General features: G+C 39.1%; 1 protein-coding gene across 1 annotated transcript; it reads left to right on the top strand.

Annotated features, from left to right (window-relative positions):
- The first annotated feature begins 6,112 nt into the window (after positions 1-6,112).
- LOC145464460 (carbonic anhydrase 2-like) lies at positions 6,113-13,777 on the top strand. Its single transcript, XM_081448373.1, has 8 exons — positions 6,113-6,741; positions 7,850-7,934; positions 8,427-8,456; positions 9,270-9,580; positions 9,952-10,044; positions 11,579-11,645; positions 11,876-12,033; positions 12,803-13,777. The coding sequence occupies exons 2-8, from the start codon at positions 7,868-7,870 to the stop codon at positions 13,031-13,033; spliced, it is 957 nt and encodes a 318-aa protein (XP_081304499.1). The 5' UTR covers positions 6,113-6,741; positions 7,850-7,867; the 3' UTR covers positions 13,034-13,777.
- The last annotated feature ends 423 nt before the right edge of the window (positions 13,778-14,200 follow it).

Genomic DNA, 14,200 nt, shown 5'->3' with positions numbered 1-14,200 from the left:
TGCTTTAATATTTCTAGAGTTATTCTCCATTGAGTGTTGTGCTGTTTTAGTGGAACCACCTATGACGTCATCACTTTCCTTACAAAAACGTAAATATCTCTAAAACAAAAAAAGATATTCCAAAAAGGAAAACGCCATTCTTCTTTACTTTGAAAAGCCTTTCAACTAAGCAGCAATTATTTTTTACTTCATAGGCACTTTAACGAGGTGATAAATATATAGAAAACAAAGCAGTTCTAAATAAACATAACGAATCGAAACGAGCTTTTAATGGCGTATACTAACTTAAATTCCACCCAATTCTAAGATGAGGTTATTCGAACGCATCCGTTGTTTTAGCTATCAGTCCCAAACAAACAGTTAGGAAGACAAGAGGTTTAAAAAGTGTCGAAGTATATTATTCTAACATCAGCGATCAAAACGTAAGTATTTGAGTGCATGCTGCCGTATGATATTAAAATGTTTGGTAAGGTAAGGTAAGGTAAAGTCTGCATACGAGCCAAGTGGCCCATCAGGCCGGAGCTTATCCCGGTTTCTGTAGCATGTTTGGTACACTATATTAAACAGAATAGTAACGTCATTTGTTTTTTTGATATTCAACAAAATGTTGCGAACGTTTAAATAGACAACCAATTGACAAACGTTATAATCAAAACATTTTCAAACAAACTAAGGACGTACTTATATACATGGTGCATTCTATATATACAAACACTCGTATTGTTCCCGGCTACTGTTTGATTCTGAAACCCCTAGCTAATCTACGTACTTAACAGTTTAAGAATCGCGCGTATACAAAACGCCGTTCATTTTCATGCAAGCGTCCAGGTCCAAAAAAAAAAGCCAAAATGTCTTACAACGTGGACAAGGTTTCGTGAGTTTCCTTTTGGAGATATTAGGTACATAGTTTTCACGTGGAATTGCAGTTAGCGATCAGTCCATAGTCCATATCCATTTCACGAGGCCGCGCGAGCATCATCCCTGCATTTCTGGAATCGATCGTTATGGCTGCTTATGGCATACTGAAATAAGGAAATTTACAGGTGAAAAATATGTATTTATGGGTGCATATTGAGGATACCAGGTGACGTAAAGGTTTAGTGTTCAACACTCTGAATCAAGTGGTTTAAGTTATGGCCTAGCCGGGGTCATTGTGTTGTGTACTTGAACAAGACACTTCAGCACTTTCAAAATGCCTCTCTTCTCTCAGGAGGGGAGAGGGGAACCTGCGATGGACTAGCATCCCTTCCAGAGGGAGCAGTAAAACTCTAACTCGCTTCATGGAAACCTATTTGAATAAAAACACCCACAGCTGTAGCTTGTAGTTTCGTGGAAGGCTTCCTTATCTAAATGTATGAATACATACGAATACAAACTTAGGGGTCCCACAAACTCTTAAATCGGTTTTGGAATATTTTTGTTATGTTAATCAGGAACAATAAAGGTATAGATTTGGACTTAACGGTCATGCCATTATATAACAATTTATTTATGATCCGAAACACCCTTTGTAACTGACGAAGATGATATTCAAGTCTGATCGAAACATGTCTTACAAATTGAAAAACTTGCTGAATCTTGTTAAAGATCGATCGCAATTTATTTGCTACTATCTTGACCATTTGATTCCATCTAAGTAGCAAGAACCCTTAAGTTCTTCTAATCCTGGACGCGACAACTTTTTTTTCACTTTGTGGCGCAGAGTACGAAGTCGTTGGAGCGTAAAGCAATCACTTCTTAATAGCTAGTTATATTACATGGACATCTTCTTGGCACGTGGGAAGCAGGTGGAACGCATTTTTAAGTTCATGATGATCAAAATAGACATCTTTTGCATCACTCTACTCGCCTGTAGCTGCTGATCTACAGCAGCGGGTAAATTGGACAAAAACACACGTGATGGACTCATGTTACTCGGGAGTGGGAAGTCTACTAAGTTAAACATATGTAAATTGTAAGTAAAGAAGTCGTAATCTATTTATTTACGTCTTTCTGACCGTCTCTTTACTGCCTGAAGTCCGTTTCAGCCATTTCTGGCTATTATGAAAGTTTACAAAATTTCCTTGTCAATAAAAAAGTTAGCTTACGATGCAGTCAATCTGTTTCACCGCAGCCATCGCATCCATTATTTGCATCGCCTTTCCATACATCTCACAGTGGCTTTTGCTCGCTTATCTGGCAACTTTTCCCTCAGCTGTCTGGCCGATTTTTCTGCATTTTCACGGTGTGGCTATTTCAAGCGCATAGTTGTCAACTTTGCATATTTAGTAGGTGTTTCCAACTGTAGTAGATGATAAGCACATGGAGTAGCACAGGCGGCCCAGACGTTGAATACGATTAATACGTGACATTATGCTGTTGGCGATTGCGTTACAATTTTAGCCGTTTATAAGATAATGTATGAGAATGCTTCGAAAATTACTCTAAATGCTACGTGTGGAAAATAATTTGAGTAAAATGGCTTACCTTGTGTTTGCATTGCGTTATTTTGATGTCTCTGGGTTCCTGGAGGTGGTTTAGAGCCATTTAGGCGAGTTTTACTTTCTGGCGGTTTGCTTCCCCTAAAGAGAAACGAAAGGCTGGCGACTCACTGGCCCGACGGCACGCACTCAAAGCTCCGTAAATTCCACAAAAATGGTCTAATCTCGTCAAAATTGCCTCATGGCAGCCGTCGATAACTCTTCTTCCCAATCGCTTTCTCCCAAGGTTCCAAAGTTTATCTTAATCGTCCGAGAACCGCTGGCTTTCCAGCTCTTGCTTTCCATTTCTGCTCCATCTCGATCGGTAACCGATTATCTTGGGCACAGGATTTGAATTTCTAGCTTAACGACCGCGCCATCGTGACAAAGTCGCCTCCAACCGTCGAGAGGCACGGGGCATTTTTTGATCACGCAAATTACACCGTGCCGCAGTATTAACTGAAATTAGCGCCTAAAAGCATTGTTACCTGCAAAAATACAAGAAGCAAACAATGTTCAGCTGAATTTAGCGCCTAAATGCACTGTTAACTGCAGCGAGAGATGGCAACGAGTAACTGACCAATTCCCCGTGCCTCTCGACGGTTGGAGGCGACTTTGTCACGATGGCGCGGTCGTTAAGCTAGAAATTCAAATCCTGTGCCCAAGATAATCGGTTACGGATCGAGATGGAGCAGAAATGGAAAGCAAGAGCTGGAAAACCAGCGCTTCTCGGGCGATTAAGATAAACTTTGGAATCTTGGGAAAAAGCGAATGGGAAGAAGAGTTATCGACGGCTGCCATGAGGCAATTTTGACGAGATTAGACCATTTTTGTGGAATTTACGGAGCTTTGAGTGCGTGCCGTCGGGCCAGTGAGTCGCCAGCCTTTCGTTTCTCTTTAGGGAAAGCAAACCGCCAGAAAGTAAAACTCGCCTAAATGGCTCTAAACCACCTCCAGGAACCCAGAGACATCAAAATAACGCAATGCAAACACAAGGTAAGCCATTTTGCTCAAATTATTTTCTACACGTAGCATTTAGAGTAATTTTCGAAGCATTCTCATACATTATCTTATAAACGGCTAAAATTGTAACGCAATCGCCAACAGCATAATGTCACGTATTGATCGTATTCAACGTCTGGGCCGCCTGTGGGAGTAGAGTTATGGCGAAAGTTCTCTAATAAGACCGCCGACTCTGACTACACCTTTTTTGGAGACAATAGCCCACAGCTCAAAATAACTTGTCTCAATGGCTAGATGTCTTGCAACCTCTGCTCATTCGTGATCATGTACAAGCTAGACAACAAGGCATATCGGCATATCTATGAAGAGCCCACTTGATCAAAATAGACGCCTCCTGACGGCAGTGATTGCGACAAATGGGTCAGCAATTGTTTCCTTATACCAGATGTAGCGCTAACTTTTACGCAACACTTAATTTGTTTGGGATTTGGATCTTCACAATCAAAAATGTTCCAAAGACAGAGCGTTTCATCAAAATGCAGTGAAAGGACTTTATACGTTTAAAAATAAACCGAAAAGCTACTCCCGCGGAAGCTGCTGAAATAGACCTACGTGATATGATAACAATTGGGACTTTGCATCAGTCGGCGATTCAAGTGCCTTTCTAACCACAAAATGACCATTTGAGTCATTTCAGCGCTAGATCCAGATCAAGGTCGAGTATATACTGCATCGCTCGATTGAGTTAACTACTGAATACGTGAGATTTATAATGTGTCACAATAAAAACTCCTAACTCCCTTTTGGTCATTGACGTGTTTACAAATATACAGTGAACAAAGTAGTTCTAAACAAACACAAGGAAACGAGCTTTTAATGGTGTAATTAAATATATTGGGCCCGCACCTAAGATTAGTTGATTCGAACGCTTGAGTTGTTCTGCTGATTTAGATGCAAACATGTAGTGTTTAGTCTACGATGAACTAAGATTCTAAGTTAGAATATTTTTTGTTAAATTTATCATGAATAACAAAGGTACTGATTTGGACTTCACGGTCATGCCATTATAAAGCAATTTATTAATGATCTTAAACACCCTTTGCAACTGTCGAAGATGATATTTAAGTCTGATCGAAGCATGTCTTACAAATTGAAAAACTTGCTGAATCTTGTTAAAGATCGATCGCGATTTATTGTTGCTTTCTCGACCAGAAGCCACAGTCTAGTTTTGGTCAGTTACGGTTTTGCCAAGAAATAAAGATTCATCCACCAGCAGCTGCTGATTTTTCGAATTTTTCCCTAAAAGTCCGATCGTCATTGTTAATATGCGCTATTGGAGAGAAAGACTGTGTAGAGTCAAATATCTTGACCAAGAAGACAACACACTTCAAATCTCCTTCAGTTTTCCAGACTCGCCTTTTTAAAGCTTAGAAAAAGGAATGAGTAAAATGACTAATAAGACAAATTCCATCGGTATCCACTCTCCGGTGAATAATTAGAATCTCTAGAATTTTCTATATGTGTACCCCCAAAGAAAACAGCCATTAAGCCGCTTTCTTGATGATCCCAAAGTTATGCATTTTACGTATTTAATTGTTACAATTTAATAAAGACAAATTACGAACATAAAATAATAAAATATTAGAAGATACAGTTCTGAAGTCCACTGACGAAAGTGATATAAACAATACTGCGTTGATCTTTCCTTCAGGCAAACATCATTAAACAAAACCACAGAAGGAAGCCATATTGGCCTTTGCTTATAAACTGTAGCTGATCATAAGAGGCATTATAATATTGGAAGTCTAAACAATGTCTCCAGTGCATGACGAATGAGTCGGCAAACTATTGTCTTACTAGCTGTAAAGATAAGACCAATTTCACAATATCACGTTTCCTATCTGTTGATTAGCTTTGGTCCTGCTTTGGTCTCTGAATTTTTATTCGCTTTTCAATACATACTCTGCACTGGAATATAGGTTTGACGGAGAGACATTCATAAATGAACAATGTGAACTAAAATCACTTTGCTGTTTCGTCTCTAATTAGTTTTTAAAATGGTTTTCTCTGATACTTCCGTAACAGGCTCTACAGTTTTTCATATTGAGTTTACATGTTTAAAGCGAGATTGGCCGTGATTCGTTTTCATTTTCAATCACCTTCAGAAGTAGTCCCTCGAAACAGCGACGCGATCGGATTAATTTAAGGCTTAAGCAGACCGTTGTGAGACAAAACAAATGATTTTAGCATTGCCTCTAGTCCAACATTTGTCCAACTTATGAATAGACTGTTTTGATCAAATTATCATCTCAAAAACACAGAAAATTCGATAGTACAAGAACTAAATTGAGGACTGTTACTATTTGTCACAGGTTTTTTTTCCCTGTAAATAGATACACATGTTTAAAATAAAGTCCAGATTTTTTCCTCAAACGAACACCTTATATAAATGCATATCTCGGGGCTTTTAGCACATTCCTCTCGGAACAAAAGATGTCTACTTCAATTGCCTTTATGTACGATTTTTTAATTAGTTAAGAATTTGGCTGAAGTTCGCGTTTGTTTTCAAACTCGCCGCTGAGACAAACACTAGTAGGACAGAAGGGTCGACACACATGAAAGAAAAATTTGGTTATCATTTTGCAAGCCCAGTCGCATCTGACGTTCTTAGGTAATTTGTCACTTCTAATTAACAGGGTTATGGTCGAAGAAGAAGAAGAATTAACAACTTAACACAGTCATGTTTTTATTTAGGACGGCACAAATTCCTTAGTTACATGAAAAACACTGTGAACATCTATGAACAACAAATTCGGACGGTGCAGCGGCTAAACTTTTGCGAGGCAGTGATATAAAGAAAGAACACTGCAGTACGATGTAACTAACTTAGAATAGCGACGTTACTTGGCAGTGGTTGTGCACGAAGAAAATTGCAGTCACAGTTGTGGGTGATAAATTGTTCCTTTCGCTCAAAGACATAAAATCAAACATTTTGTTGCCATGAAAACTCTAACAATTAACAACAGCGGGCGATAACGCGGGACACCACCTTCAACAATGGCGAAACAAATGCATTCTCATCGAAAAGAGGGCAACACTCGAATTCCAATTACGCAACCAATCAAAAAGTAGCGAGCGCCCTAAGGGTCCTGTTCCAAAGCTTAACTTGCAGCCCCGCCAAACCTTTTCCTCTTTCGCTTCGCAACAACGTTGGACAATTTGAGGTAAGTACTTTACGGTATATACTTGTGCTTCTATCATTACGTGCGACCTTCTTCACATCGAGAGCTGGATACTGTGAGCTAAAATACACTGTCAGGTATTGCTGGTTTACTATCTGGCGCAGTTTTTCCAGGCAAATGTTTGAAGCATGTGGGTTCTCTAATCCCGCTTTAATGGTATACGAGCTGTTTACTTTACTACGGCCATTCCTCGTAAAAGATTCTCTTCACAAGTTCGCTTGACTAAGTAAAACTAGTGCCTTTGTTTTATACGAAAGTTAAGAACTACTTTAAACCTGTATAAGATCAGGCGCATATTCCACGACTGATTTTTTGTTAATTAGCACAAGCTTAGGTAAAGTAATGAAAATGTTTTATCGCTTGTACTCGTATGCTTTCAGAAGATATTGTGTGTTTTAAGAAAAGTAAGTACTGTAACTTGTGTAGACTTAACTCAAATTTGGATCGTTAATAGCGTAGACAAAATAGGTCAAAAGAAGACTACATGTGTTATTCTATGCAAACACAATTATTGCTTCATTGTAGTAGCAGAAATAAATTACGAGCAACTCCTAGAACTCAAATTTTTTGGTCGGGACAAAGAAGAAACGAGGGAACGTTTAAAGTCTATAACACAAATAAAGCTAAACATCATTAAAGAAATATTATCAAGATTCGCCGAATGCATTTTGTACATTTAATTTAAGAGGGCATATAATTCAATAACTATTTGATGTAAATGAGTTCTATTGTTTTATATCTCGCTGTCGTAGACTTTTCGAAATTTTTCAATGCGTATTACCTGATATAACGACTCTCAAATTTCGCTTATTAACTCCTCAGGTGAACTTTTCAGTCAAGTTCATTAGCAATGATAACAGCTTCAAATAGTCGAAGCATTTCTGTCAAAAACGAGAATTATATAAACTTTATCAATGCAGTACTCGAATAGAAGCATAAACATGAACGTTAGTGGATTATTTTATATAATTCTATTCCGTAGAGTAAACCCCAAAGAATCTACAGTTCTAATGATATTTTTTGGGGGCGAAGAGTGTGCTTGTATCCTTTCCTTTCTTTTCACATTTTTGTGTACATTTAGATTGTACAATTAAGCAAGCAAGTTGCCAAAACCTCCTAAGTCAAAACAAATCAAATTAACTGAAGTACTTACTCGTTTTTTCTCTTTTTTTCCTCCCATTTCAGGAAAACTTTACCGAGTGAATGATGGACAAGCTTTTTTTAATTGCATTTGTGTGTATTAGTGGAGTTTCCCTTACTTCTGGTGCAAGTAAGCATGCATGTTACATGTACTACTAAACTATTTCAGCCGATAGGTCCGCAATGCGTACGCATACATAGAGAGACATAGATACATAGAGTAGCCTTATTGGTGGTGTTTACACAATCAAGACAAAATGCTGTGACTAGATATACGAAACCTTCTTTTATATAGCAGGTGTGTCCATTTTATAAAACGAGCCCTGAATTCATTAAAGCAATACTATTAACTATATTAATTTACTTAAGGAAAAGCTCATAAAATACTTAAAATGTCCTCATGGAACAAAATTCAATTCTACAGTACGCACGCATTGCAGACCCAATTTTACTTTGAATACTACGAATCATTCATGTATAGCGGCTTAGGTCTTTACTGTTTGCTCGATCTGTTACGGTGAGGTGAGTCTTATTCTCTACGACGTTCTAGGTATTTCAATCCAATATATTTGAAGTTACTGTTATTGAACTTGATACCTTTGCCGTTTGGTTTAAATTTCAGACTGGAGCTACATTACAAACTCTGCATATGGTATGAGACTAACTTCATTCTTTTCACCATGTTTATCCTCTGGTTTTTTATTATTAGTATTATTATTATTATTATTATTATTATTATTTTATTATTATTATTATTTTTTATTATTATTTAAGGGAGGCGGCGTGGCCGAGTGGTTTAGGGCGCTGGATTTGAAATCTGGAGGTCCCTCGTTCAAATCCTCCGCCCTACCGCTGTCTGGATTTGCTCTCGGTAGCCCCGAGTTCAACTCCTCGGCCGCGTTGCGTAAATAGCCAACTGGTCAGCTTCCCACCAGTTGGGATTCTTAATAGTTTATGTTATATTTGAAATATTTGTTTACTTATTTACAGTGTCCCCAATTAGCACATTAGTTCTAAATACACCGACACTTAAATAAAGTGACTATTATTATTATTATTATTATTATTATTATTATTATTATTATTATTTTTGTTATTGTTATTATTATTAACTCAAAATAGACCTTACAGCTGTACTTTCTTATTGGCGCTATTTTTTATGGAAAGCCCCTTCGGCAGTTACCACTAGCAGTCCCTTTAGTTGGTTCATAGTCCCTTTAGGTCCCTTGGTAGTCACCTCTGGCAGTCTCTTTGTTACCTCTCAAGGTCCCTTTAGCCCCTTTAGTAGTCACTCCTGACAGTCCCTTCAGTTACCTCTCATGGTCCCTTTCGCCCCTCTGGTATGTACTCCCCGTTCAGTTCCGTCCATGTTACTTTAGCATTTTCCTTTCATGTTCGGCTGAAGTGCTTTTGAATAGACCGCCATTTCGCTAATTTCAACTTATTCTTCCTCTTGTAATTCAAGGTCCAAGCAAATGGGAAGGGCTATGCTCTAACGGAACCAGCCAGTCTCCCATTGACATAAACTCCACTGCGGCGACCTACGAGTCAATGGCAGCCTTCAACCTGCAAAACTACGCAACAGTACTATCGGTCAATTTCACTGGCGAAAACAATGGCCATTCCCTACAGATAAATGTTCCCCCCTTCAGATACTTCGTCAATGGAGGTGATCTCTTGTATAACTTCACCACCGCCCAATTTCACCTTCACTGGGGATCCAGTGACTCCAAAGGATCAGAGCATAAAATTGATGGCAAGCAATATGCTGCCGAGGTAAGTGGAATTATTCCTTGCTTTTTTCGACTAAAGGAGCTGCTATGTCAAGTAAATTTCACAAGCTTAGCATATATAAGTAGACCTTCTCTTTGCTTTATCGTTGCCTCTATTTTGAGGCTTTCCGTAATTTGAAGGTAAGTTCGCTCATAAATACCCAATCACTCGAGAGGCTAGCAGCCACACAAATTTATTGGAAAAAAAGGAGGTGTTTTCATAGGGGAAGAGTTCAACTTCCACAGGATTGGTTTGGTTTGGTTAGTACACTTGCCGAGACGTTATGCGAAAACACTCTTTACCTTTAAACCGACTTCTGTGTTAGTGTCGCTCATTTTACCCTTTTCTTATTATGTTCTATTTTATATTAACAGATCCATTTTGTCAGCTTTAATGTCAAGTACGCAGACTTGAGTACTGCGGCGAATGAGTCAGATGGTCTAGCCGTCCTTGGTGCTTTCCTGGAGGTAGAGTGGGCTTTCTAAACCTCTTTCCCAGGCTCTGTTCTTCCTGTCCCCGTGGTGCTGAACCTCTTTCCCAGGGCTTTCCATCCAATATTTAAGATAAAAGTCCTGGTAGGGAACGTGGTTGCCTGAAGCGGCTTCAGGGATTTAAGGGGGTCTTATACTCTCAGATATAAATTTTTCTCCAGAAAACCATTTTTTTGGAACATGGAGATTCAACATCCCTGTCCATTTGTAAATCGTATTTTGAAACGATTTTCCTCTAATTACTCCTGAATTTACGTATAAATTAAGAAATTTGAACACTTCTAGCTATATTTCAACATAGCAACACCCATAGCAACCATTGTTTACAGTCTAAAAGTACTCACAAAATGGATTCAATTCAATACATTTTAATGATACTTTACACAAACGCTTTAAAGATGTGTAGTTATGAGAATTTTGCATCATGGTCCTGAACATTATTTCTTCTACCATCTTATACGCTCCTTATACTTGGATAACATTTCTATGACTGGTGTGTATTCGGGTGTTCAATGAAACATTTATGTAAAACCTTTAAATATACCCCTCCCCCTGCCCCTAACCTCCACCCCCCCCCCCCCCCTAGTTCACAGGGCTAATTTGGGCTCTCGGAGACCGAAGTAAAACTTTAAAGCCTTATTTCTCAAAATGACCAAATAGACGAATCATCAATATCTCGCACACGATATCTCCACTGGGTTTTAACCGAATGTTGTCAGATTTTCAACATTGATGAAGGTCACAATTATCTAGGTCTTAAACCTCCAAAATTTGCAATTTATGAAATTTTTTCCTGTTATTTAGTTAATATAGTTAATATTAGTTAATATTAATACACTTTTTCAACATTTCACGAGAAAAACCCCCTCAAAACATTGTTTTCTGAGGTTTGTCTCCTGGACAACTTGCTTATGGACAGGATGAACTTAATTCCATACTTCTCGAACCATTCATTATTACGTTATCGTGTTTATAATGAACACCACTTTTTAACACTAAGGAGCTAGTTATTCATTAACTATCATGGCACGTGAGCTGGAAAAGCTCATTTTTGAAGTCAGAGTGCAAAGTCCTTTAACGTGATACCAAAACTGTTCCACAGAGTTGTTTTGCAAAAAAAAAAAAAAATTTAGGTATAAGACCACCTTAAGGAACGTGTTTGTGTAATTGTGTTTTACTTAAGTGAAGTAACCAAGACGAAGTTATTTTCGGGAAGTAGGACGTGACTGATGACTGATGCTTAAAACAATAGTTCGAACGATCTGTGCCTAAAGATATGCCCCTCTCCACTCCCCCGCCCTCTCCTCTACCCTACCCCCCAAATCGAGATGTTCTCTCAAATGGTGATTTAGTGATGAAACACAGCATTCAAAATTCACCTTAACTAATGGCTTCTCTGTTGACCAAATGCCCCAAGTTAACATCACCATTGGGTGGTCTAGGTGTCACCAAAGTTTCCGGTTTTCTCCTGAATATCTCTGCTTATCTGTTTTCTTTCTTTCTCGTCCAGGTCAGTGGAAATGGAAATTCTTACTATGACAAGATCTTTACTCCTGCTGCACAACTGGTAAACGCAAGTAAGGGCCTTAGCTCTGTATCAGAATGCCAAAGCAATTATAAAGTTTTGTTCCTACTACAGGTATTAGCTGTTTGTCGAACAATTTCTCTGTGCATTATTGACATGAGAACAGCTAGCCTCTCTTCCACAACCATGTCCTAAGTAAAGAAAAAAAAAAACACTCTTTGCGTTATCACGTCGAAGTATGAAGATCTAGAAAATTTTATTAATCCTTCTTGTGACTGGTAGGTTCCACTGTAAACATTACGGCCTTCAAACTTTCTGACCTTCTCCCTGCCAACATGTCTAAGTTCTACCGCTATCCTGGGTCTCTTACCACTCCTAATTGTTATGAGTCTGTCAAGTGGACCGTTTTCAGCGACCCCATCAAAGTTTCATCAGCTCAGGTAAATATTATGTCTGTTGTTGTTCAGTTGTTGTTTTTGTTTCTGCTGTTAGAGAGTTTTGTATTACTACTCTGCACGATTGGCTTAGAAAACTCGCGGGACTTTTTCATCCAATCAGAACTAAAACCAAGCCTATTGGAACTCCGCTCGCACACAGTTTTCCCGCTTCGCTTCAGTTACATGTCTTTAATTAATTCAAGTTTTGATTGGTTAATTGGATTGTTTATCGGTTTGCTTTTCTAGTGATCTCTTAAGCTTTGTTATTATACCACTCAATAGAAAACCTCACTATTGTTGTTGTCGTTTTTCTTATTGTTGCAAAATTAAGATGCTTGACTACAATTTTCACGCGCTCTTTTGTTCTCATGTTGGAGCGAGTAAACAAGCTCTCTAATGTACGCTAAGGTTGTGTGTGTTTGCGATTTTATAACTTTGCGGGTCCGTTCCCCGAATTTGCTCGAGTCTTTGCAATCTCGTAAGTTCTTTACGGCGCAAACTCAACAAAACAAACGACTTTTGAGAATTCCGTTACAATTTCCATTACGATTTTTATTGGTTTTGAAAACAATGAAAATGAGCGGAAGTAAAACACCAGCGATTCAATTGAGTCACACGTATTTGTCAACTAGGCATGCGCAATTTAACCGGAAGTCCGATATTTTCAGACTGCCAAACAGAACTTTCTAAAGTCGCTCGCTTCCCAACCGTGGTTCAAGGGGAAGGAAGACTTTGCTTACGAGGTTGATATCTTTGTTTTTTTTATTCACAGATCAGCGCTCTGCGTCTTATGAAGGCCAACAGTACTATGAACCTTGTAGATAACTTCCGCCCGGTCCAGTCCCTTGGCAGCCGCACAGTGCGAGTCAGTTTCAAGGCCCAATCAGAAGCCACCACAGTAGGATCGTCAGAGATCCCAACTGCGCTTAGTCATGCTGTGGCTGTCAAACTGACTACCGCCCTGTTTCTGCTAATGCTGTCTGTTGCATTTCACTTGAATTAAGAGGTCCACGCTGATGCTTAATGACTTATGGCGGCATATTTGAGCTTTCTACCACAAGTTTTGACTGAAGAGATGAAATTTTAGTGTTGTAATTTTGATGCGCGCAGGGACAGGTGGGGCTTCGAGGAGCAGACGACGTAATGCGCAGAGGGACCCGATGCACACAAAGAGCCCATACGAAATGCTTCACACGAAGTCATGTCTTGGCCCCTTGACTTGTCCGCTCCTATAAAGCAATCTTACTGTACCTGTATGTAATAATCGTTTCAATTTTAGAGAATGTTCTCGTTGTTAGGACGAATTCACAAGTAGTCTCTTAAGTAATATCCTCTGTGGTGTACGTTTCATGATTTGTGTCGATATTTTTTTGTGGCGTTAAACAGGCCATTTTCGTGTTGACTTTTGCCTTTGTCTCAAAATACGTTATAGCGTAAACCTTTCTCATTTCATTCTCGCGCAACTCACATATCACCATTATTTATTCAGACAACTGAGAAATACCTCGGTAGCGAGTTTCTGGTCATTTCAACGGAGGGTCTGATTTGTCAGGATTTCTCCCTAGTTATGCGGTGATCTGAGAAGTAATTTATCAACCAGTCTCTAAATTGCCTGTTTGGACATGAAAAAATGACCTTGCCTTTTCGCCGTTAGTTTTGTAGAATGACTGATGCTAGCTCGCACGTTATTAAATTCTTGAATGTAATATTAATAAAGAGTGCCGCACGGTGTGAAATTTTGCCTGGAGCCGTTGTCCTTTTTCTTTTACATACCTGAATATTTTTTGTTGTCATCGCCCCTTTGTTCTCTCCACCCCCCACCCCCGTCCGTCCACCAAACACCGATGAATGTATGTCCTATCCGTTTGGCTAATACGCCTGCCCCCCCCCCCCTCCACATTGCGTCAAACTGCCCCCTTAGCAAACCTTCGCCTCCTTTACCAACCTTCGTCCACTTAACTAAACTTCGTCCACTTTACCAACTTTACTACACTAGCCTACACTTCGTCCCTTCGCCCCATGCCCGACCACTCTACCAACCTCTGCACACAGGAATAAGCAGAATACGCAAGTTACACCTGTGACGATGCCTTGAGAGAAAACACTGCTAGAATAAAAGGGGCGCAAATGTTAGCCACTGTAGCTCAAAGGATAAGAAAATCTTTACTTT

Source organism: Orbicella franksi, chromosome 12, assembly GCF_964199315.1.
Source record: "Orbicella franksi chromosome 12, jaOrbFran1.1, whole genome shotgun sequence".
NCBI classification, from domain to species: Eukaryota; Metazoa; Cnidaria; class Anthozoa; order Scleractinia; family Merulinidae; genus Orbicella; species Orbicella franksi.
Note: the sequence above shows the minus strand (reverse complement) of the source record. Positions and strands in the feature narration are given on the sequence as shown.

Excerpts from the sequence above, each read along its gene's own strand:
- LOC145464460 (XM_081448373.1), top strand. The coding sequence starts at position 7,868 with ATGATGGACAAGCTTTTTTTAATTGCATTTGTGTGTATTAGTGGAGTT. Across the intron at positions 7,935-8,426 it reads TTCCCTTACTTCTGGTGCAA|ACTGGAGCTACATTACAAAC; the intron begins GTAAGCATGCAT and ends TTTAAATTTCAG. Across the intron at positions 9,581-9,951 it reads GCAAGCAATATGCTGCCGAG|ATCCATTTTGTCAGCTTTAA; the intron begins GTAAGTGGAATT and ends TTATATTAACAG.